Source organism: Oxyura jamaicensis, chromosome 21 (genome assembly GCF_011077185.1).
Source record: "Oxyura jamaicensis isolate SHBP4307 breed ruddy duck chromosome 21, BPBGC_Ojam_1.0, whole genome shotgun sequence".
Lineage (NCBI taxonomy): Eukaryota > Metazoa > Chordata > Aves > Anseriformes > Anatidae > Oxyura > Oxyura jamaicensis.
Genome location: NC_048913.1, coordinates 1,625,140 through 1,650,298, shown reverse-complemented (window position 1 = coordinate 1,650,298; position 25,159 = coordinate 1,625,140). Strand labels below are relative to the sequence as shown.

Genomic DNA, 25,159 nt, shown 5'->3' with positions numbered 1-25,159 from the left:
CTTGTCTGTTTTAATACTTTGAGGATTCTGTGTTGCCAAACCTCAAACAATTATTTCCATCACGTGGAGGTAGCGTGGTTCACCATTCTTGTGCGCTGTTTTAAGCAGTCACTGTAATCATTAAACTCCATGTCCATTAAATCCTGATAAATTGCTTGATGCTCCATTTGTCATGCTCTACGACAGCATGCAGTCTGTGTTTTCTTAACACATGTTCCATGTTAACTGTTTTCATTGACTATGAATCCATAAAAATACATGTGGAACAGAAGGTACATAGTACAGTCGTGTCTGTCTGACTCCTTCCCATTCTAATTGGGTAGCAAAGTCGTTTAATAGAGTCTGTGGAGTCTGTTTAACTGCATTCTGCCAGAACAATGCTCTATTCATGTTTTCAACAGAACACTAGTGATTGGACTAATATCTTTAAACTAGAAAACAAGTCTTAATTGGAACAGATGCTGCAAATACCAATGCAAATGGCCAGCTCTTGTGTGATCAAAACCAGGTACAGTCCATTGATTTGTTTTTAATAGCAGCTTTCATTTTTTATTAGTGTACACAAAACTCACTAACACTATACAAAAAGTCAGTAACAATATTCTGAAAAATCATCTTGTTTAAAGCAGACTCTGCCATGCATTGTTTCTGGCAAGGTGCTATTAAAGAGTTTCCGTCCTATTTTGGCAGATCATGTTACTGAAACACTCTTCTTTACTTTCCTCTCTTCTAGAATTTGAATAAGCCCAGTGCTTTTCCTAACAAGCTATTGACGTTACATTTAATAATCTGTTTAGATATTCACTTACATTACAAACAGGCATTCAGGTTAGATTAGGCTAAATAAATGCACGGTCCTGGTAAGCGTGTGTTAGATTGCGATCTGCTTGCTCTGGGTACATGCCTTAGCAGAGCAGAGCACACGTTCCCACCGCATAAACCTTTTGTCATGGCACTGTTTGGGCTGGGGACGCTCTGAAATGTTAAGGAGACGGTGATTTTTAAGCTAAGAATAAGAATATGCTGTGATTTTCTAGAATAAATTGGCTTTGTCTTTAGGATATATGAAATGTTTGATAGCAGCAAGAATATCAAAACCATTCAGAGCAGAGCAGAGAGACATTCACTGCGGCACACCTGGCACCTGTGAATATTTGTTGGTCTTTTTGTGAAGGCAGATATTTTGGGTTACCCTGTGCTGTGGCACTGGAGCATCAGCAGAGACAGGCCAGCCCGGGGGTGGCCCAGCAGCATGCCCAGGTGGCCACTGTCCCTTTCAGCGGAGGGCTTTGCAGCCTTGGCCATGGTCACAGAGGTGCAGCTGGGGAGTGCTGGTCACCAAACACAGAACATAACTCCAAAATAAGCTGATTTCTGTGAGAAGTGCTCCTAGAAATGGCCCTGAAGAAAGGTGCTGTTTCTCAGCACAACCTAAGTCTTTAATGAAGGGGGGAAAGTGCATTTTAGCAGGTTCTCAGCTTGAAAACAAGCATGCTATTGTGAAATTTCTACAAAGGGAGTACAGTGCTGGGAGGCACTGCAGCCAGAACCAAGCAGATCTCCTCGCGAAACTCCACAAACCCAACAGTGTTCACTTCAAACAGCACTAAAAACCCAGAGAGTCTCCCGCTTAAAGCCAGGAAACAAACCGTCCACGCTGACAGCCCAGCTTCCACCCTGCATCTGGGTCCCTTTTGCTCCGCTGCTGCTGCTGGCTGCCTCCGATCCTGACTGCGGAATGCCACGTTTAATTCCTCAGGCAGGGGTCATTGCTCCAAACGAGACAAGTGGAGATGACGATTGGTGGTAACACGTGACAGATGTGCCAGCCAGGCAAGGGTAAGGACACTTCCAGTACAGCTGCAAGTTGTATTTGGAACTGCCTGCGTGGAGGATGCACTATTTCCGTCCAAATGGAAAGAGGAGGTGCAAGCAAAACCAAACGACACCAAAAAGGCTCTTGTCCCTGTTTTGAAGTCTGACTTTTTTATTATTATTATTTTAGAGAACTTTGTGTCATTTAGCTTTACAAACGAATGTGTCACAGAGGGTTATCAGACATAGGTGCCTGCTCTTGGTGCCTTAGTGAGGTGCAGCCAGGGATGTGGGTTGCTGTGGGTGGAACGAGCCTGGAAAGGCGACCTCTGCGGCTGCAGTTTATTTAGAATAACGGAGGGCCATGCTCACCAGCCCACGTGGATGCTGCTCTATGTGTCTCGGATAACCACACGATGATGCATGGGCTGTGCTGAGCACCGGCTGTGATGTGAGGAGCAGCGGTGTGGTGTTCAGGTACAGCTCGAAGTGTTCCGAGCAGAACAAGCCTGCAGCCTCGCTCAGCTCTTGTCGAGCTTCCAGCAAAGCCATTTGAGCGTTCAGCCTCAGCAGAGGCAGAGCCAAGGCGTATTTTGCCTCGTCAGGTTTGTTGAAAAGATGCGACATTTGAGGAGGGCTGGGGATTGACTTGATGAAAAAAAGGCTTTGCTGGCTACCTACCGCAGCACGGGCAGGTCAGGGACGGGGCTGGCGAGATGAGGGTTGGGCTGGCTCAGGAGGGGTGTCCCAAAAGGGATCTGGATTGAATTTGGCCTCCTCTGGAAAAGGAGGGCCCGTCAGTCATCCCCGGCTTTGTAAAGAAAGGAAAGGCATCGTGCTGGGCCAGGGGTCGTGGAGCCAACGCACACACAAGGGCTTGCAATGGAAGCGGTGGTGTCTGTGGGCTGGGCAGGTCTCCTCCTCTCCTGCCTGCCCAGCTGGGGTTTTGTATTCCCCCAGAGACAGAGGGCACGCTGCCCTGCCTGTTGCTGCTCAAGAGGCAGAGGACTGGTTTTCTGAGCAGGACTTTTCCAATGTTGTCTTTCATATTTATCCAAAGAAAATTCGGTCTTGTGGCTTGATTCATAGCAAAAGAATCTGCTCTGATGGGGCTGGTAGAAAGGCATTAATTTCATCAGATAATCAAGGGGCATGGGGTGGCTGCTTGAACATTGGGCTCTTTTGGGATAGAAGCAGCTCAGTACAGAACCAGTGAATTTCTCCTTTTATTCTGAAGGACTTATGAAAAATTACAGGCATGTAGCCAAAGAACTGGTTTGGTTTTAGGCTAACCAGTTTAGATAAAGCAATGTGTATGTACATGAATTAATTAATCCTACATAAAATTATTCAGAGGCTTGAAATAGATGATGTTCTGCGTGGCTATGGTGAGCTCTGTTATTTAGTGCTAACGTTGCTGTAGGTATGCACAGAAAAGATCACATATTCAAGGCTACACCAACCCAGTTGTAGGCAACTTGCTGATGGTTCCCTGTCCCTGCTTCAGCTTCCCATTTGCTGTTTTTTATCATGCAGCAAATCATGTTGTACAGCTTTTAGAAGTCCTTCATACCATGGCCAGCGACACGGGTTTCCCCTTCCCACTGATTTTCTCCTCTTTCCCGAAGAGCAGAGCCTCTGCTCCTGTGGCAGAGGATGGGGCTGTCATCTTCTGCTTGTGGAAGCCTGCTGCAAGCCAGTGTTCAGCAGGCTTTGGTTCAAGCTGTAAATAACGAGCAAAGTGGTGGTATTTTGCTTTAATTAATAACTTTTAACATTTAGACACCCGTGCATTTGATGTGTGTGGAGTTTGGCAGGGGTTGTTCCCAGAAGGTCGTGCAAACATTTTCCTTGGTCAAGCTGTAGGCGACCTCCTACTGCCTGAACTTCACCGTGAGATTTCGGCTGAACTTGACCCAAAGTCTTCAGACCACAGCTGGCAGCTGCCGTGCTTTACAGGCACTGATGCAAACGGGCAGATTTTCCACGGGGTAGGCACACAGCCTTGTGTCCCCCCTGAGCCTTCAGCGGGGTGATGCTCATGCAGGACGACCGCTGCTGTGAGATACGGCTCGTGACGGTGAACTGCCGTACATGGGAAGGTATTTTTACCCCTTGTGGCTGGCACCCTATTTTGTGACAACCTGGGTTAGAAAAGGCTTGTCTGTTACCTCCATGCAAAGCTGTGCACAGGCAGGGCAGGGAGCAGGGCCTGGCACGGTGGAAGGGCAGCAGGCAGGGAGCTGCTTCCTCCATGCACCCCAGGCTGGATGCAGCTTTGCCTCTCCTTGATGTTTCTGTTTTTTTTTTTTTTTTCTTTTTTTTCTTTTTTTTCCCTGTTCCACTTCTGAGTTATCAAATTCAGAAGGGCTCCTGCAGAAGGAGACTTCAGAAAGCTTTTCACCAAAGCACAGCTTAGAACAGAGTGATGCTAACTTGGAAAACACGGTCTTTTTTTCTCTGAAACCACTTCCTTCTTTCCCTAGGAACTGGGCTGCACCCAGCCAACCACACTCGAGCAATAACCATTTTGAAATACAAGTGAAAGTATCAGCAATACTGGAGAATAAAAATACCAGAGCCATGGGAAATGCTAGGAAGGTAGCCAATGGAAAGTACAGTCACTCCGGCAGGGAGCGGGATCCAGTCGTTGAACGGCGGAATTAATGAAATCTTACCAACGAGGTCCATTTCGCGCAGCGCTGAAAGGAGCCCAGATTTCTTGCGTTGTCTTAGTGGTTGCACTCTGATCCCAGATGGGCGGGTAATAATGTTATAAATGATTTACTGCCATACAGTATATGTTATGGGAGGTTTATAGAGATCAAATCGCACAGTGAGCTGGAAAATCCTCTCTATTGTTGAGGCTGTTCCCTGGCTGCTGTTGGCAGTAGTACATTAATGGCATGTGAGGGAGTTTGCCTTATTCAAACAATAGTGGAGGCATTATAATTTAATTACTCCCATCATTAGGCCAGTTTTGTTAGAGAGAAAAAAAACACCCACAAGTGGAAAAAAAACACACCACTGAGTTTTTTCTTAGCTGCATTTAATGAAGGACTCCCTGTCCTTTCTGTAAGAAGTCTTCTTTGCTACGCTGTATTTTATTAATGGTGTAACAGAAGATTTTTACTTTCCACCCCGAATATCCTGGACTGGATTTCCACCCCGGTATCTTTATTCCTGAAATTCAGTGCTTTCCGGACAAGGATTTGTTGGGCCAAATGTAGTTGCCTCTGGGCAAGCTTGGGGTGGTACGGGATAACATACGTTCTTTGGGAAGGGAAATCTCCGGATTGGGAAGAGAAAACTCCAGTGAATTTTAAGTATTACAGATACAGCAGAACAAACAGCAGGTATATCAAGTACAACACGCAGGAGCAAAGTGTTTTTTGACCTGTGGCCCTGGAGGCACAACGTGAAATTCATCCCTGCTTCAGAGCCAGGATCCAGTGGGGCAGCTTGCGTTGATCATCCCACAGATAGTAGCACACTTTCCCTTTGATGTGCTTAAAGACTCCCTTCATTTGTTTATTTTTGCTGTCAAATTACTTCACTTAGTCCCTTGTGCAAGCCAGATACTGCGGGATATTATTACATTCAGTAAACAAGGAAGTGGAACCTGACACCTGAATGACAGTAAATTAGGTTATTTGCCAGTCACAAGGGGCCAGGTTGCATGTGTGCTGGACTTTACTCCGAGGCACGTCCTGTTCTGTCCATGGCCCTTCGGAGAGACCTGAGCCCAGGGCTGTGGCCGAGCATTTCACCTGCTGTGGGCTCCCCGAGCTGCTTCATGCCCCGCAGGAGAGCTGCAGGAGAGCATGCACTGGAAGCGCTCCCCGTGCGGTGCACCCGATGAGCAGCGACGGTCCAGAAGTTGTCTGGGACAAAGGATTTCCTCTGTAACCATTCTTTTTTTTTTTTTTTTTTTTAACCATTATACGAAGATTCCCAAGTGCTGCCATTGTACCTAGTGACATAGGTATGCTCGCTGTCTGAGCAGGGCGGGGGGTTGAGGCCAGACTGAGCAAAGCCCCTGAATTCCTGTTGGGCACTGGGATGTCGGGTCTGTGACACACTGCTCTACTCAACTGTATCCTAAGTCTGCCTCAAGACCTCAGCAGCCCAAAGCAGCGGGTACCGGTGTTTTCAGGTCTGTAGGTGAAGCCAGAAATCACAGGAAGGCCGTTCTCCACCTTTCCAAATCGGATGTGGCTGGCCCGTTCTCGTTTACAGGTGCATGTGGCATTTTATTTCAGTGTGTGACCTGCTAGCACCACGGGTACACTGGTGATTTGTGTGGAAAATTTGTATCAATAAAATATTTGTGTTTTTCATTGCTTTCCAGTATAGCAGAGCAGCTGATAATATTCAAGGAGAGTGCCTCAGGGAGGAGGTATTTGTCTGGAACGTTCTGAGGCTCTTGGGTGCAAAGTGCAGCCCAAAGCCAAAGTTACCATTATTATTGCTTTTGACTGCTGCTGTCATCCTTTCATGATCATTACTATTTCACTAATAACATCCCCAAAATGATTTCTGGTGGCCATGGCTCTAGAACGAGGCCATCGCTACCTCAGAACACAAGCCATTAGTGGCCTTGAGCGTGACACCAGCACGGGTCCATCACATAGGTACCGAGGAGCGCATCCTTCGCCCTTACCGAAACCAGAGGGCTTCCCACCAGGGTCTTGGTGCAACCCCTTGTGGCATGGGAGCAGATTGCTGGTGTTTAGGTGATCAGCCTTCGTCTGCCCAACGCACAGAGCGTGCCGTGCCGCAGGTCCCGCAGGGCTGAGAGCCGTACCTGGCGTTACCGGCATGCTGGGGCAGGAGGCTGGGGCTGTGCTGCCAGCTGTAATCACTGCTCTAGGCCGTCGTGCAGCGTGAGGCTCTTATTTGCTTTGTTTATTCAGTCTCTCCTCACCCTGTAGGCATTTATTTCTTGCCCCAGAGTCACGATTACTGCTTTAATTATTAGCATTTCCCTTGCCAGCAGTTCCATAGCTTTCATTCCCTGAGTCAGCAGGGCCTGCTGCAATTGAAAGCCTTGAGTGCCTTACCCTACCGAGACACAACTGTAACTCGATGAGCCATTTGCAATGGCAAACCCATTTTTAAACTCCTAAACCTGAACAGCCTCACTTCAGTAAGTGCTGCTACCAGGAGTCCTTGCAAATAATGACTTTTCATGTCAAAGACTTGGATAATTTGATAGGACAATGAGGAATAGTTCAAGGTCTAAACTTTGAAATACCTCAAAATTATTATAATTGGACGCGTTGCAAGAGGGAGGAACCTCCATGTTTTAAGTACCTTTTCAAAACCAAACTTCTTGTTATTCTGAGAAATAAGCAAGAAAATCCCGTGTTTATTTAGGACCTGTGCAAAAGAAGCAGCAATTGGGCTCACTGGATTGGTTCTGCAGGAGGGATTAATATGCAAACACTGCCCTGGGTTTTGAAGTTCTTGCTCAATTTGCACTTGGTCAAAACTCTGAGCTACCTCTAGATATTTGGTTGAGCAGTTGGCAGATGAATGCTAAAAAGGAACTAGAGAGTGATGGCTTTTTGTGAGGGCAGGATTAAAACAGTAGTCTCCCCATGGAGAAAGCTGCTACAGTAGCACTCAGGAGTTGCTTGGTGCTTTCTCTTTAAGTAGCCCATGAGATTTTAGCTTTGGAATTAAATTTCCTTCTCAATATGCCGCAGTCTTTTGACTTCTGGGCTGGTTTGTGCAATCACTCTTCTGGTTTTAATGGTCTTTGTTTGGTGGGACACCATACTGAGTAGCTACTTAAATGTCCCAAGCTATCAGAGAAAAATAAATCTAAACAGATGCATTAAACGTCAGAGCTTGAAGATATTCAAGGGAAATCCTTCAATATCCAGCCAGAGACAAATCTTCTAATAAGCTGGTGCTTCCTATTAGAGGAAGTTTTGAGTAGCACCCACAATACTTCTGATTAGAACACGACGGATTTTACCTAATGAAGTTCCCAATTGCTCATGACTTTTCAGTCAGGTGCACCTATTTCTAAACTCATCCATTTGCATTAGGTGCTTTTCAAGTTTCCATAGTAACCGGGCAATTCATCATCTTTAACATATCTAGCCTTACAGTGTCTTACAGAGTGAAATACTATGTCCGTTTTATAAATGTGCAGCCAGAGGTGTAGGGAGCTAAGTGATTTGCCCAGGGTTGCAGAGTTCATCTGCAGCTGAATAGGGTAAGAACATTGCTTTCCTGAGTTCCAAGAAAATGCCATGACTGCCAGGCTGTCCTTTCCCAGGGAGGCATTTGCTCTATCAGATCGGCACCAGCTGAAGGTTGTTTCCCAAGTGTTCTTTTTCTCAGACTTGGAAAAAGAGACTTTCAGAAATGAAGAGGTTGGAGTTTGAGTGGTATGGAACGGGGTGAGTAATGAAACAAGAAATCAAAACTTGCAAGTAATTTATTCAGCATAAATGCCAGCCACATTCTTTGGACAAATAACTCGCAATGAATAATTCAACCAGCGTCATCACTACAGGGCATAGGAACAGGATTGTTTTTGAATCGTTTGGCCTTTTTCTTCATGTAAATCCGACCTAAAAGTCCAGATTCAGCCCTTGATGTGTTCCAACTCTGGATCTGGATTTTGCTTGTGGTTTGGCCAGAGAAGGGTCAGGGTCAGACCTGGGCCTGTGCTGAGCACACTCTTTTCTCTCAGAAGTCCAAAGAAACTCCAGGAATTTCATATCTTACAGGATAAAATTCAAAGCTGCCCTTCAAAAACTGCATCTGTAGCCTCAAAACCTTGTGAAAATAGCAAAACATTGAAAGCCATTGAGGAATCCTGGATTAACACAGCGCACAGTAGGGAAAAGGCTGGTGGCCTTTGGAACAACTTCTCACATTAATTTTCTTCCAATGCTGACAGCTTTGATTTATTGCCTTAAGGCTGGTTAGAAAACACCCAGACATGAGGGAAGCCAAGAATTATGGAAGGCAAAGGAAAATATGGTAAACGTAGTGATGAATAGCCCTGGTGGATAGACAAATACTGCTCTGCACTCCTACTGCACCCAAATACTGTCTTAAAGATGGGAACAGAGGTTCTGCTTGCACTTTCACTATTTCTTCCTTCACGACTAATGTTGAATATTCTGCTAGAAATCCCATGGGAACCCCGATTTTGTTTATTTATGTCAGTGGAATGCCAGCTGGAGCACCAGCCGAGGGAGGACTTTGAAAATGGAAGAAAGAAATACGCGCCAGTTGAGAAAGTTCCTAAAACCGATTTGTTGCGAGAACCCGGCGTATTGATCCCCTGCCTCTCCTCCCCTCTGGCGCTGAACAACCCAATGGGCTCGGCGTGCTGCTGGGTGTGCACAGCTCCCTGCAGTGCTAGCTGGAATTACTGCCAGTGCACCAGCCAGGACAGGAACCTTCTCTTTGCTGCTTTGTCTTACTCAGATAAGGTTTAGTGGTGGGATTCTGCATCAAAGCAGGTGTTTGAAGTTGAACTGATCATTTGAAATGGTTAAAAACCAAAACAAACACAGCCCGCAGAAATAGGAACTTGTTTTGCTTCTCCTTCAGCTGCTTCTCTCCGTAGGTGTTTGTCAAGGACACAACTGGTGGTAGCATGTGAATATTGCTCTGGTTAACCACCCAAGCTCAGGAAGTACCAGACACGGGCAAAATACGAGACACGTGAGCACTGGTAACAACGCTGAAAGTCTGACTGCTCGACTGTGCTGGTGAAGAAACATTGCTTACAAATGGTTCTTCCTTAGAGATCAATGTAATACTTCCCAGCAGAAATTTGGGAAGTTCACTGGAACGGTTTTCTGGGTTACCAGAACTGTTTGCTGAGAACCCCCTGTGCTCTCACACCCCTTTTGCTTTACCAAATTCGAGTTTACGAAGGAACCACACCAAAACAGACCAAATAACTGAGGAACAAAACATTGTGAGAGTTGTCTGTAATTTCATCAATGGCTTTAAATATTTAGAAAGCACAGTGTAAACATCTGAGAAGAAGTCTGTGTGCTTGCTCTTCGTGTTCAGAATTGTTGGGATTTATAAACAGAAAGGCTGCTCTCAGGGTGTGGAACTGATGTTTCAGACTTTCCACCAAAGTTATATATGCTCATGTCATTACAGCTCTTCCCTCAGCCTAAATTGCTGGCACGGCGTCCTGAAATGTTTCTCATTAGTAAACTTTACATAACCTCCAAAACTGCAACAACTGTAGAATAAAATGTACCAGGATGCCAGCTGGAGCTGGCACTTGGCGCGGGGCTCTCGGGGCTGTTTGCTTAGCTGGATTTGAAGGATGTTCCAGACCAGCTAGCAGGGCATGTGACTGAGTTTTGACCTGAACCGCTTGCCCAGATCCAGAGATCCTGCATACTTCATGGGAATGCTTTCCACTTGTCGCTTTCATACCTCAGACGCAGCTTTTAACAATTTGTGCTCAGACCCAAGCCCAACAGCCATTGGAATACAGTCAGAGGTAATGGCACTTGGCTCTGCAAAGTAACAATGAGATTCCAGAGCAGCTCAGGATGTGTTTAATGCTGAGTTAACAGTTTTCAAGGGTAAGAGGGCCCTGCCTTCCTTTTTTTTTTCTTGTCCCAGAAACCCCAACATCTCTGATTTTGTTTTCAAAGGCACTTACCTGAGCAGACACAGAGCTTTAGGTGGACAGGGTTCAGGATCAGGGATCAGGCAGGAGCTGGAAGGCCTAGAAATAGTCTGTGCATCTCTGTCGGCTAACGTTCCCATGCCTTAATCCCCAAACTTTCCCTTCCTCCTATTAGTGTTCTAGGGCAACCTGTAGGAGATGGAGATATTCTGGGGAGCGGAGCTGCGAGGCCTCAGCTCCACGACTTCCCCGGGAAAGGTTAATTTGTGGCTGAGTGATTGGAGCTCAGCTTGGTGAAATCGTTTTACCTGATTCCGTTTCCTGGACTTCTCTTCATTTTCAAATAATCAAGCCTATTTATTTTAAATATACGAACTTTCAACCAAGGCTTTAATGTATGCATAATTTATATCACTTCCTTGGTATGGAATTAATTTTCTTTTCTCCAGTGTGCAAAATAACACGCAAACTCTTGAGTAGTTCTCCGATGCTGAATTCCAAATTGTCTGAATTAAATTTGAATCCCGGTGGGTTCTGCACCTTCCCAGTTGTTCATCACTTGCAGGGTTTATTACATTTTAGGTGATACTATTAAATCCAGCCACCCCTAGAGGTACAAGCTAGACTTTGTGAGTCTCAGGAGTAGAAGACCATGAATGAGTCCTCAGAGCCGTTCCAATTTAGCAACGCAGTAATTTAAGTTTCCTTTAAATGGATAGTGAGTTGTAATTTTTTATATAGTTTATAATTTGTTTGCAATTTCCACTTCCCTCCCTCCAGTATCTTTTAAGAATTAGAAAATTAATGTGTTTTCCCCCAGTTTAGATCTTTTTTTTTCTATTTAGTGAGCATTGATTTTACTTCCTTCCCCAGTGCTTTTGTTCACTGACAAAATTAACATCTCTTTTTGGCTTTGCTTTCCAGGGGGTCTGTCTGGGGCCATTAATGGGACTGGATCCTGCTGCCTCCTTCCTGGTGAGCTGAGAAGCACTTTGCCCAGAGAAGCTGCGGTTGCCCCATCCCTGGAGGGGTTCAAGGCAAGGTTGGACAAGGCCCTGGGCAACCTGATCTGGTGGGTGGCATCCCTGCCCATGGCATTGGGGTTGGAACTGGGTGGCCTGTAGGGTCCCTTCCAACCTGAGACGTTCCGTGACTTGGTTTTATGATATGAACTGGAACCAGCAGCCAGTGTTGTGCTCCTTGGGCCAGGGTGCCCTCGTGGGATGGGCCAAAGGAAGGCTGAGCTACCCTAGCTCTTTCTTACAGGCAACTGTGTGACCTTCTAAAAACTTGTGTTGTGATGCTTGGAAATGTGGTTTAGCTGTGGACTTGGCATTGCTAGGTTAACGGTTGGCCTTGGTGATCTGAGAGGGTTTTTCCAACCTAAGTGGTTCTTTGATTTTATCAGGGCTGAGCTGCTGGAGCTGCCCATCACTGGGCTGGGCTGGGCTGGGCAGCAGTTCTCTCAACACCAAAGCCAGCCACATGCACAGGGTTAACAGCGGGGTTCGAGCGTGGAAAGCCATGCTGCGAGTCAGGAGTCTGCAAGGAAATCCAGGAGGACGATTTTGGCCATGTGGTGCCCATAAAAATGAATGCGAAACGTATCAGAAGTATATGAAATCTGCAGATAGTTGTTTTGTGTTCCCAAAGTGTTGAATATAGGGAAAAAAAAGCTCAACGGGAGTTTAAATAAACACAGGCAAGTGAGTCAGCAAGAAGATATAAAATCATCAGGAAAGGCTGAGTTTGTTTTAATATGGGGATTACTGTAAACACTAGGAGTGCATGGTAACAATTTGTAGGCCATATGTTTTGAAATATCATAACTGGTGTCAATAAACACATTAAAATTCAACTTCAAAGAGTATTGTGGATGTTTGGAGTGTCACGAAGACATTGCAAAATGGGGATTTTAGATGGAAACAAGTATGGGAGCAATCAAACACAGCTCCTATGTGAAGAAAGGGATCTTGTCAAGTTGTTAGAGCTAAGCATCTGTGATGGTGATTACTGCTGCTTGCTGGCTAGGAGCTGTGCTCAGCCCCTGATTTCTTTCACACCGTCTCCCCAGCCTTCCACCCTGACCTGCCTGTTTGTCTCACCCACCTGCTACAGCTCATTGCTGGGGATGAGCTCTTCTGAGCAGGGATTGCCATTCGCTGCTCGTTCCTACAGTTCATAGCCCGCCTGGTTTCCTCCTATAAATAGCAAATTCATTTTGTGTCTGTACAGATTCACTTGTGGCACAGATGAAGTGCTGTCCTCCTGTGCTGACAGCCTGCCCTGTAGGGGCATCTAGCATCACCGCAGCGTTGGCTGCATTTGATTCTTCCGTGCACTGCCAGCCACCAGTCGTGGGGTTTAGGGCATGGAGAAGGGTGAGCAGCCCTTCTGTCCTCCCCTCATGTCGGTATCCTGAACATAAAGTTTATGTTGCTTCCTGAATCCCTCCTCATTCAGACCTCCGCTGGGTTGAAATACCCTCTTTTTCTCACTTTTTCCTTTTGTAACACTTCTGATGCGGTGGGATTCCCTCTGCAAATGCTCTCCTGTTTGTGCACAAATCGTCTGTTTACTCCATGGAGATGAGACAAGATCTGTGATCTTTCAGCTGTAACTTTTAAAAAAGCACTGACTTTTTTAACACTGAAGTTTTACTAGTGTGATGAATAAATCCTTTGGCTTGTTTCTGGGATATCCCACGACATGCTAAATTACTAGTGTACATACAAAGGCAGTGTATTTGTTTACATGGCTGCCTGGAGACTCATGTCCACCATATGCCTCGTTCTTTCTTATTTTCACCTTTTTAATGTGTTTCATTTCACAACAAGAGCCCACCCCTCCTCTCTTCTTCCTTTTTCCACCTTTTATTGCTGAGTGTGATATCATGAAATGTAGGAAATACACGGTATGAAATGTATGTCTTTTTTGATATCCTTTTCTAGATTTTTATCCCTGCTGGTTTAGACGTTTCACAAAGCCAGGCCCCTGGGGTTTACATGGGCATGCAGACTGAGAACTAGCTGATCCTTTTCCCTCTGGTTTTACCCCTAAGAGACTCAGACCTTCCAGAGTTCAGCACCGTTTTCCAAGTGCTTTCCATTCCATCCTGGCTCACTCAGAGTCTGCCTGAGCTGCATGTTTGGGGCCGGGGACTGCTATGGAGAAGGATCAAGCCTTGGCTTCCCTGAGGAAATCCCTTCTGTGGAGGTGACACAGTACAGCACAGCGTCACGTTTAGACCAGTAAGTGAAAGCATGTTCTCAGCACCAATTTATAAAATAAGCACGAATGGCCGTAAACATCATGTTGAGCTATCTATGGATTTTTACAACCCAGTGACTGTGGGACAGTCCTAGTCCTGCCTGCCCAAGTTGTGCCTTCAGGGAGCACGAGAAGCTTCTGGTGCCTCGTCTTGTCCCTTCTGAGAGGGCAGCTTACAGGGCTTCTGCTACACAAACAGCAACTTCGCTTATTTTATTACCAATCCTATAGGAACAAAGTGAACTCACACATACCCTTTTTAATGTGATTTATGACAGGAGCAATATGAGGGAACAGATGAGCATTCCTGCACCTAGGTTCAACTCTCCATTTAAGAATCACAGTCAATATTCCCTTGTCTTAATACTAAACATCATGTTCAAAACTGAGTACTTCACTGTAAACTGCAGGCAGACCACGCAGGATTAAATGGGGCTTCTAGTGTGATGAATATAGCAGCCTCTTAAATGATTAGGACACCTGTTGACATTAATATAGAAGCATGCATGAAAACAAGTGTGCCACACACTGAAATATATGTACACAAATATTAAGAGGATTAGAGAAATTGCTAAAATGGATAGAGTGGCATTTAACACGAACATGTCTGGAATCTCGGCGGAATGGAAATAACATGCACAGAGCTGTTCCCTTGTTCGATGGCTTTTTTTTTTTTTTTAGTGGTTCATCTGGGGTATAAACGCAGTACAAGGAGGTCATTTGCTTACATTTAAAAATTCTGTTTAATATATGTCTTTGTTTGGAATCTGCCTCTGATTCATAACCACCTTCCTTTAGTAGCTGGCACCTTTGCCATGCACGCTGCAAGAAAAAGTAATTAAATTTAATAGAAGCCACCCTCGCTTTGAAGCTGCCCTGGATTTAGAGCCACAAGGAGAAGCAATTAAACTGTGGCAGCCAAGGATTCAAACTGAAGTTATATAGTGACTTTTTTTTTTTTTTTAAGGAAATTTTCTCTGTAAACGGATTTGGATTGTCAAACCTGATTGGATTCAAAAGCATAGAAATTTCCTTCTGTGGGAAACTTTCTACTGAAGCAAAAGGAAAAAATAATTAGATGTGAAATGGGGGTCAGTTGTGAAGATCTAGGATATTTTTAATCCTTTTGAACAAACTTCCAAAAACGAGCTCAGCAAAGTGCTGAGGGGAAAAGGGAAGCATGGAAGGAGGACAGCTGCATGTCTGTTTATTTGCAGGCAGGCCAGCTTGTCAGCAGCCTAGGGTACAGATTCATTAGGAGAAGGAATTTATTTGCACTAAACAGTATTATAAGCATTGTTTAAAGCTGACAGGATTTTTTAAACCATCAAGAGGCAGAAATAATTTTTTCATTTCTGTGCTTTTACCAAAAAAGTCTTTACATTAAGTAACAAGCATAAGGAAAAAAAAAATCAAAACAAGACTCCCAGATGCCAAAGCCAACACCAAACACAATTCTTCCTACTTAAAGGTATATTTTAGAAGTTTCCTATAAAATATCAGAAAGGATTCAGTTGAGAAAGGTTTTCTTCTGATGCAGATGTTATTCAAAAAAAGCAAACTGGCAATTCAGTTAGCACTTACAGGCAGGCAAATCTGCCCTAATCTCCACCAGCTCTTGGAATTCTATGTAAGTCTTAGCTAAGCCAAGGCACGTGTGAAAATCTTAATTATTTTCATAAATGTATTTTTCAATACCTGCTTTTCTGAGAAATAGATGCTCTTGGGCTCAGTATAAGGATACAGTTGATGGTCTGTGACCTGTGGATCGGACTTGGTGCATGAGAGTCCTCTGTCTGGAGTCACTGTAAAGCTAAATTTCCAGGGCAGTGCCTGGAATGTTGTAACTTGCTGGGAAAATATATTATTGTATCACTGGCCATTATGAGGTAGCTGGGGGCAGACATGCAAGCTGCATCCCTCCCAGAGAAGACAGCCCTGGCGATGGTGACCAGCCTGTAAAAGAGGAACAGGAAAACACGGCCAGAGAGCTGCTCTGGGGCACTGTCAGCTCCGTGAACAATGTTTGACCCCAGCGTTTTGGATGTCCCAGCAGTAATCTTTGACAATGGGTCTGGCTTATGCAAGGCAGGTATCGCAGGTGACAGTGCCCCAAGGTCTGTTATCACGGCAATTGTTGGTCGCTCAAAAGCCAAGTCTACAATGCTTGGAGCTGGGATGAAAGAATACTATGTTGGAGAAGAAGCTCAGTCCAAAAGAGGGATCCTATCCTTGAATTACCCGATTGACCATGGCATAGTTACCTCCTGGGATGACATGGAAAGGATCTGGAGACACGTCTATGAGTACGAGCTAAGAATCAAAGCCACTGAAAGGCCAGTGCTGTTGACAGAAGCCCCCCTGAATCCTCTGCAGAACCGGGAGAAAATGACAGAGATCATGTTTGAAGGCTTCATGGTGCCCGCTATGTACGTGGCAGTCCAGGCAGCTCTGGCACTTTATGCCTCAGCCCGCACCACCGGGATCGTCATGGACAGTGGGGACGGTGTCACCCACACTGTCCCCATTTATGAAGGGTACTGCCTGCCCCATGCTGTCACCAGGCTGGATATTGCTGGCCGGGATATCACCGAATATTTCATGAGGCTTCTTCTGGAGAGCGGGCACTCTTTTGTTAGCACAGCTGAAAGGGAAATCGTGAGAGATATCAAAGAGAAGCTGTGCTACATAGCTTTAGACCCCATCCAGGAAATGAAAGCAAAGCCTGAAGAAATCATGAAAGAATACAGATTACCTGACAGCAATGTCATTCAGATAGGCAGCCAGCTCTTCCGTGCACCAGAGGTCCTCTTTGTGCCTGCAAACATCGGCATCGAAGCACCCGGTGTGCACAAAATGATCTTCAACAGCGTCATGAAGTGTGACATCGACGTGCGCAGGAATCTCTACGCCAACGTCCTGCTCTCGGGTGGCTCCACGCTCTTCCCCGGCCTGGAGGAGCGGATCCTGAGGGAGATGCACCTCCAAGTGCCTGCAGGCATGTTCGTGAGGATCGTTGCCCCCCCCGAGAGAAAATACAGCGTGTGGATCGGGGCCTCCGTCCTCACCTGCCTGACGTCTTTCAAGCAAATGTGGGTCACCGTGAGCGACTACAAGGACTTTGGGGCAGCTGTCATCCATCGGAAATGCTTCTAAGGAGACTGTCAGACCAAGCAAATGTCTTGCTGCAACAAAGCACGAGCAAGAAACCCTGGCGAGGGCTGACTAAACCAAAAGGTGCCACAGCAGGTCGTGTGTTTACTGGCTGACAAAACCTTTATGGAGATAAAACATTAAAAGAATTGGTAACCAGGGCATCGAGCCTTCTTAGCGTTCATCGCCTCCAAGGGGAGCGCTGTGTGTTCCCACCTCCCTCGTGCCCCAGCCTGGAGCCTCGTTTGTCCGCACGCGCTCTTCCAGCCCCTGCCTTGTGCCTGGGGAGCTCAGGCTGTGACACTGCAGCCTTGCTGCTTCCTCGCCCCAGCCTCACAGGGTAGCCTAGAGTGATCAGGGCCACTGCCACTATTTCCACAGCACTCCTACCCCCAGCCACTCTTGCTTATGTCATCAGATTAGTAATGGAATTAATGTGTACTAATGGGGAGAGTGGGAGAAGTCCTGTGAGAGGCTGGTTTTGAACTTCACATTAACAATTCCAGCAGTTTTCCAGCAGCAGCTTCTACACAAATTTAGTCTGGATTCTGTGCTTTTTAAAACTTCCTTTTCCTTTTCCTCTTCCTTTTCCTTTTCCTCTTCCTTTTTTTTTCCTTTTCCTTTTCCTTTTTGTTCTCCTTTTCCTTTTCCTTTTTCCTTTTCCTTTTCCTTTTTCCTTTTTCCTTTTTCCTTTTCCTTGTCCTTTTCCTTGTCCTTTTCCTTGTCCTTTCCCACAGATTGCAGGGATGCAGTAACTAACTGACTCACTGCCTCTCTCGCAGCCATACGGGGAGTAGCTCACCTCTGCTGGGGATTCTTCCCTCTAAGGTCTTTGAGATATCTGGGTTTTGTATTCTAAAACTAGATCGTGTGTTATTTTCGACCTCATTAAAAATGTTTCCTTTAGAAACCCAGCAAAACCCCAAACAGAATCCAAATATAAATCAATGCAAATGCAATTTGCACCGACCCTCCCCTGTGCCTGAGGGCCTGAAAAAATTCATTGATTCCCTGCCGTAATTTATCAGGGAAGCAAGAACACCCAGCCTCCCTCCCAAGCACCAGCCCTGCATCGAATTGCTCAGCGGAGTGGGGCTGGGGCTGCACCGTGGGCATTGTGAGTTGTGCCCGTTTGTGATGCGGGGTCTGGAACATTTCATGGTGCTGCCAGAAGATCGCTGCCCCCCAGCAGCACCCGTCCTGCACGCGATGTCACACGCGGTGGCGGCGGGGACCCCCGCTGTGATCTTTGACAATGGCTCTGGGCAGTGCAAGGCTGGGCTGTCGGGGGAGCTGGCACCTCGCTCGGTTATCTCTACTGTTGTGGGGTACCCCAAGTTCAGGTTCGTCATGTTTGGAGCCCGTCACAGGGAGTGGTACGTCGGAGAAGAAGCCCAGTCCAAACGGGGCATTTTGTCTTTGAATTACCCGATGGAAAAGGGGCTCATTACATCCTGGGACAACATGGAGAAGATCTGGAGATACCTGTACGAGCATGAACTCAGGCTGAAACCCAGTGAGAGGCCAGCACTGCTGACCGAGACCCCTCTCAATCCTTTGTCCCACCGGGAAAAAATGGCAGAGCTGATGTTTGAAAGCTTCCGCGTGCCGGCCCTCTTCGTGACGCTGCAGGCGCTGGCGGTCCTGTACGCAGGTGCCCGCACAACCGGGCTGGTGCTGGACAGTGGGGACGGCGTCACTACCACGGTCCCTGTCTACAAAGGCAAGTACCTGATGCAGGGCATAACCAGGGTGGATTTTGCTGGCAGAGATGTAACCAAGTACCTCGCCAGGCTCCTCCTGGAGACCGGGCACTCATTCATGAGCGCAACAGAGAGAGAGATCGTCAGGGATATAAAGGAGAAGCTGTGCTATGTTGCTCTAGATCCTAGACAAAAAATGCAGGAAAAGTCTGAAAATCTTACATGTGAGTACATTCTTCCTGACGGAAGGTCTGTCAAAGTAGGAGACCAGCTTTTCCGAGCTCCTGAAGCACTTTTTGTGCCCAGAGAGGTAGAAGTCCAAGGGCCGGGGGTTGTGGGGATGGTCCTCCGGAGCCTCGCCAAATGTAGCAGCCGTATCCAGCTGGACATCCTGAGGAACGTGGTGCTCTCGGGAGGATCAACTCTGTTCCGAGGCTTCAAGGAGAGGCTTCTGAAGGATCTTCAGGCAATCCCCAGCACAACCCCTGTCAAGATCTTCTCGCCGAAAGATCGGATGTACTCCGTGTGGACCGGCGCGTCGCTGCTCTCCAGCCTGACAGCGTTTAGGAATATGTGGATCACCAGGGAGGACTATTACGAAGTCGGGCCAGCAGTACTCCAGAGAAAATGCTTTTGAAAAGTAAAAGTATGACCATCCAGGAATTTTTTTAAGTGCCAATCTGAACAGCTGGAGAGCAGTTAATAAATCAGTACAAAAATAATTGATTTGTAGTAAGTGATTTTATAGCTTAGTAAAGAAAGATCCCTTGTGCATTGGGCTGAAGAAAGAGTCCTTGTTCTGAGCATTTTTGCTATCCAAGATGTTGGTTTTAATTCTAGAAATGTGTTGATCCCTGCTAGAACTGCAAACAGTTTGTCAGACTTTTAAACACTTGAGAACAAGCCACCTCCAGCCCATGCCCGGGGGGGCTGGCTCCCTGCCACGCGCCGTAAACTTCCAAGGAGTGGAAAGAGACCTCTGATGGAGAAATAGAGGGCTCGTGGGTATTGCTGACCCTTCACCATAGCACCGGAGATCGCTCGTAGCAGTCCTGGAGAAGCTCAGAGAGGACTGAGCTTCTAAATTTGTTTTTGCTCGCCAAATGAAAATAAGTTGGTCTGGCTGCTAGAGCAGAGCTCTCAGACAGAGCACACCTCTGCGCTGCTTGTGGCCTTGCCAAGGCATTTGCTATGTCACATCACATAAAACATCACTGCTGTTTGCCCATCTGTGGAATTTAGTGAATATTCCAGCTTAAGGACTGTGTGAGACTTCATTTAGGTAATATAGTGTTAAGATTAGTAATTAATCAGAGAGCACAAGGTGAGAGATACTTAGTTTGGGTTTATTCTTAGAAGATTTCTGAACAAACTTTGTGACATCAGGCATCTACGAGAAGGTGGAGGTGGTCGTCCCTAGCTGGCACTGATTCTTTTTTGGGAAAAGCTGGACATGTTAGGAGATGATGTTATTTCTCTACTTCTTCAGCGACAGCTAGGAAAAGTGACAAAATAACCCTGCAGATATTTGCTTGAATTACCAAACAAATCTGCCTTGCTGAGCTCGCTGAGCATTTTTTTGGAACACTGAGCATTTCCAAAATGCTTAACTGGAGTAAATATCATGGCTAACTGGATTTCCAAAGTCAGCTGTGAAATCCGTAACAATCACATGAATTTGCAGCACTTAAATCTGCATTCAGATAATCTGAAAATGATGTATTTAGAGATCATTGTCATCCACTTCTGCAGATAAATGCACTACATCGAAGCAGGCAATAGAAATCTCATAATTAAACTAAATAGCACTCTGCTATATATTGTTCAAAATTATTTCAAAAAGCTGACAAGATATATCTGAGAACTTACTGGATTTGTTCAAGACCAACATGAAAATAGGAAAAGAGACACAATCTGCCTTCTGAATGACTCGATTCGGTGGCTGGCTATTTTCATTCAGCTCTGGAGAAGAATCTTCAAACTCATTGATGCCCTCTGCTGCCTTGGGACTGATTAGTCATCCCTCACCTCCTCTCCCTGCCCTTTGGAGACTCGCAGCACTGCTTGCCTTTCCATCAGGGCATTTACAAGTGCTCTGAATGCGGGGATGTCCAACCCCCGTGTTCAGCCATTCACCGAGCCCTGGAGTACCTGGAGTGGGAAATTCAGACAAGCTGGAAGATCCAGCTGCGAAGGAGGTGGGCAGGGAGGGGAGGATGATTTCTGGGTGACTCCAGAGTCACGAGGGGATTTTTGTACCTGCAAAGTGGGAAGCACAGGAAAAGAGCTGGGGGCAGGGCAGGCTCAGCTCACCTTTTTAAGACCGATCTCAGCAGTGGGTGTAACACAAGACATGTACATCCCAGAGCACACTTACATGGGTTGGGGGAGTAGGCAGTGATAGGATGTGGACATGTGCACGGATCCGAACAGGGGATCAGCACGCAGCGAGGCTGTGTGCCGGGCAGGCTGTGTGATGGGTCGGTGTCTGAAGCAGTGGCTGTGGCAGCGCCTGTCCCTGCAGAACAGCCCTGTGCAACTCAGTTATTACTGTTTGGGGATGGGGGGTGGCAGTGGCTGCGTTGGGTATTCCAGCAGAGCGAAGTGAAATGCTTTCCTGGCTGTGCCAGGCATCATCACCTTCCTTACACCGGCCGGGTGCCTCTTCTGCAGCTCCTCCGGCCGTGGCAGCAGGAGCATCCAGCAGCAGCAGCAGGACCTCATTTTCCCCAGTGATCAGAGTGAAAGCATAAAGCAACGAGTCTGGAATAAAACACACAGCTTTCCTGCTCTGCTTGGGCCCTAAGGCTTCAGAAAGTTGAGATATGTATTACTCCATCAAGTTAATGCAAGTATTCAGAGAGCTTTTAGAGCTGTTATGAAATCTGAATCAGCAACCTCGTATCTTTCTTCCATTGCAGTATGTTACCTTTTAGCAGCCCACTGGAAATGTGTAAACAAACGAGGTACAACTGTAGACAGTTTAAATATTTTACAGCTCACTGACTTCCATATGAGGAGGGATTTGCAGTAACTTAAGTGTTTAGACTCCTGCTCCAATAATCTAATGCAAATAAAAATGCAAACAACTGCGTGCTGGAAAGCAGCGGGAACCCCAGAGAACAGTGCAGCTCAAGGTTGTTGTCAGCAAGGAGAAAAGCGAAGCAGCAAGCGTGATAACTGCACACCCAGGTGCAGACACAAGGCGTGTTTGGAGAGTGACACTTGGCAGGGCTCTGTGTGCTCATAGCAAGGTGTCACCCTTGCAGAGCGCATTGCCTGGTGTAACCCGGGATGGATTCACTGGCACCAGAATCGTTCAACATCCAGGGACCTGCTTCAGCTCCTCCCAGCCGGAAATCATTCAACAGACCGTGATTACGGGTAGGTAGCACCCACAGTACTGGTTTGGCCCGGCTGTTTCCATTTGCCTCCGAGACACGACTTTGCTCAAGGACACACAGCAGATAGCACGAGCTGGCACGTGTTCCCAGAGCCTAGGCTCTTTATCAGCCTCTTCAGTCTCTTGGTCACCTTGTGCTCCCATCGCTGTGCAGGGCACTGGAAATTCATTACTTCACCTGCACTTCATTTTCACCTTGAAGAGGTCAGTTATGTTAATAATCATTTGGGGCCACGTTCCCTTGGCCCTCACGCCACAGAAAATGAGCGGCAGGAATCCTTCCTCTGTCTGCCTCCGCCTGTCCTCTGCACACGTACAGGGCTTAGCTGCAAATGCCTGGGAGCCTTCCAGCCTCAGCAAAGTCACAGAAGTCTGCTGAATTTGGGAATGGTTGCGGGGAATGAAGAGACTTGAGTTAACTCCTAGACCTACTAGTGACTCAGGAATGAGGAGTTTAATCTTGGGCAAGTCAGGCGTCAGTTCCCACTTACAAACACCCAAACACCCTTCTTCTGTTCTGCCCTGTGCCTGTCCTGCAGGCTGCTTCTGGTGAGGGCTGTCACTTGCTGGCTGCTGTGCACCACCGGGTTGGGCTGGGGATGAAGTGTCTCCCCAGGAAAACCCTACATAAGAGCGCACATCAGTGCAAAGATCTGGGACTTGGGTCCCCGAAATCAGAAACACAAAACCATGTGTGAAGTTTGCACTAAGATTACATAACCATCCCACCCTGCTCCTGGTAATTTTTCACTCCCTCCCCAAGTCTCCTTTAGGTTTCAGTCCAGCAGCAGCCCTTTATTTTCTTGTAAATGTCAAACAATTCATTATTTTGCGCTTTCCCCATTCCCTGTGAATCTAAAGGTTTTATTGGTATGCAGCGGTGTCAGCCTGGGACAGTGCACACTGATTACCCAAAACAATGCGGTTCTTGTCACACTGCCCGTTTTCGGTTGCAAGCTCTTGAGAACAGTACAAGAGCTCGTGCTTCCTCTCTCTCCTCCCCGTTATCATATGCACAACAAGAAGGCTGGGTTCACATCCACACTGGACAAATAGTTATCATCTGTACTGTTCAAATCTCCCCTCCCCTGCCCTCATCCACACTGGGCACGCTGCTGCAAGAGGTGGGCTCAGCCCTGTGCTGCAGAGCGCGGGTCGCAGGGAGGCCGGTGGTGGCCAGGCTGTGGTGAGGGGTGCCAAGCCCTGAGGGGTTCCAAGCCAGGCATCTCTGCAGCAGGGGCAGGGAGGAAGGTCGGGACTCAGCCCCTTTGTTTTTCCAGGCACGGCGATGCTCGGAGAGGCTCCGTAGCCATCGCGCACACACACACACATGCACCCAGACGTATGCATCTGCACACACTGATTTTATTAAGCCACTCCATACAAGTATTTTATATATGTACTTTTTTTGGTTGTTTTTTATTTGGAAAACTTCGGAGTGCTTTTTTTCACACACAGTAAAGTTAGCTTTGCTGAGATTCATTAGTCCCCTTTCCCCCTGTGTGTAAATGGATCTCTCTCAGTTATGCAATGCAAGGGTACACAACCATGAAAAGTGCAGAGGCAGCCAAAAAAAGCATTGTTCTGAACTCGGACGTGTAAAATATTCATATTCAATAATAAAAAATAAAAAAAACAGCCCTTAATAAAAAATTCACGGGGTAAAATATGCATTGTCGCTCCATCCCCAGGGCTGCAGCAGTTTCCAGACCAACGTGTTACGTGGGTTTTCACTGCCTTGTTTTACTCGATTAATTCAAAACCAATTCACTCTCAGACATCCCAGTATTAGGTGCCTAAATTGATTCTGATTTCTCTAAGGGCTGTGTCTCTATGACTACAGTTGTAGCTGGTAGAAACTGTTCAGAGCATCCGATGTGCAGTCCACCCCAACAGGACCATCCCTGATGCCGAAGGGGTGCCCGCGCCGTGCTGGGCAGCTGCACAAGCCAGCTCCGAATGAACCAGGAGCTCTTTCAGCACGCTGCTCAGCCTGCCATGGCACACCCTGCTTCTTGAAAGGGCAAATTAGCCAAATGTTAGCATGGCGAGCTGCTCTGCCAGGGGGGCGAGCACATCTTGATCAACGGTGGTGACTGCATGCAGCACCGCACCTCTGCAGGGCTTTGCAGAGGAGAAGAAATAATGCAGGGTGGTGAAGGGAGGCAAAGGCAGGTGGAGATAACTGCCTGGCTCGGGCCCTGACCAAAGGATGCAACTGAGATGGGAATTTATGTTTTTCTGCATCCAGTGCCATAGCTTCAAGGCCAGCCTGCCTCAGGCCATGCACGCGAGTTAGAAACGGTCCCAAACAGCGATGAAAGCAGAAGGATGGGACGGGGGACATGGGGGGACTGCTTTGACAGGACAAGGACATCTGTGGCTGTGCAGGAATGTGGCAGCAGCCACACTGGACCCAGCAGCTCTGCTGAGGAGCCGCAGTCCCACTGTGCCCCTCCAGACCGATGCCAGCAGAAGCTGCCACTTCCTTTGTGCTCTGATTTCAGGGCTTCTGTCCCACATCCCAAAGTGGCGAAATTAAAGCTAAAGCACAGATCCCCTGCTGCAATAGGTGCGTGGTGCTGCTTCGTGCAACCGATGGCTACGGTGGTGCTGCGAGCCCAGCAGCAGGGGAGAGTGTTGGAGTGATGGCGTGAGCACTGCTGGAGAAAAGAGAATGCAGGAACCAGAGGAGAGGTTCTGAACTTAAAATATTTTGCCTGGCGCTGAAATTTTATGAAGATATATGGGAGAAAAGAATGAGAAACTCCAAAACAACCAATGCTTCAGATGTTTCTTTTATCTAAAGTATAGCTGGTTAAATGTTTTACACAGAACCGGTCCCAAGAAGCATAAATCAGGGGATATAAGCTATGTTTTATAAAGACCTCAAAATATAAGTTCTTTACCTCCCACATTCTCGGGCCAAATATTTTAACTGGAAAAGCATGTGGGACAATCAGCATGCATATCACCCATGTCTTTAATGACCATTCCCACCAAGGTGATTTGTTCTGTGTGCATAGCTTGATACTTACATAGAAAAGAATGGAAGAACAGAAAAAAAAAAAAAAAAAAAAAAAGCTTCAGAAATTCTGATTTTGGAAAAATTGTGATAACGACTGACAATGTGGAAGTAACGAAATATGCTGTGATGTGACAGCTGTCAGAAACACTTGA

The 25,159-nt window shown here is 46.7% G+C and overlaps 2 protein-coding genes across 2 annotated transcripts; both read left to right on the top strand.

The window, feature by feature from the left end:
- Positions 1–1,304: 1,304 nt before the first annotated feature.
- On the top strand, positions 1,305–17,462 carry LOC118177277 (actin-85C-like). Its single transcript, XM_035344851.1, has 2 exons — positions 1,305–1,315; positions 15,633–17,462. The coding sequence occupies exon 2, from the start codon at positions 15,743–15,745 to the stop codon at positions 16,874–16,876; it is 1,134 nt and encodes a 377-aa protein (XP_035200742.1). The 5' UTR covers positions 1,305–1,315; positions 15,633–15,742; the 3' UTR covers positions 16,877–17,462.
- A 135-nt stretch (positions 17,463–17,597) lies between these two features.
- On the top strand, positions 17,598–19,279 carry LOC118177284 (actin-5-like). The gene has a single exon (XM_035344864.1). The coding sequence runs from the start codon at positions 18,011–18,013 to the stop codon at positions 19,211–19,213; it is 1,203 nt and encodes a 400-aa protein (XP_035200755.1). The 5' UTR covers positions 17,598–18,010; the 3' UTR covers positions 19,214–19,279.
- Positions 19,280–25,159: the final 5,880 nt, after the last annotated feature.

Bases quoted from the DNA above. Each gene is read 5' to 3' on its own strand.
- LOC118177277 (XM_035344851.1), top strand. From the start codon at position 15,743: ATGTTTGACCCCAGCGTTTTGGATGTCCCAGCAGTAATCTTTGACAAT.
- LOC118177284 (XM_035344864.1), top strand. From the start codon at position 18,011: ATGCGGGGTCTGGAACATTTCATGGTGCTGCCAGAAGATCGCTGCCCC.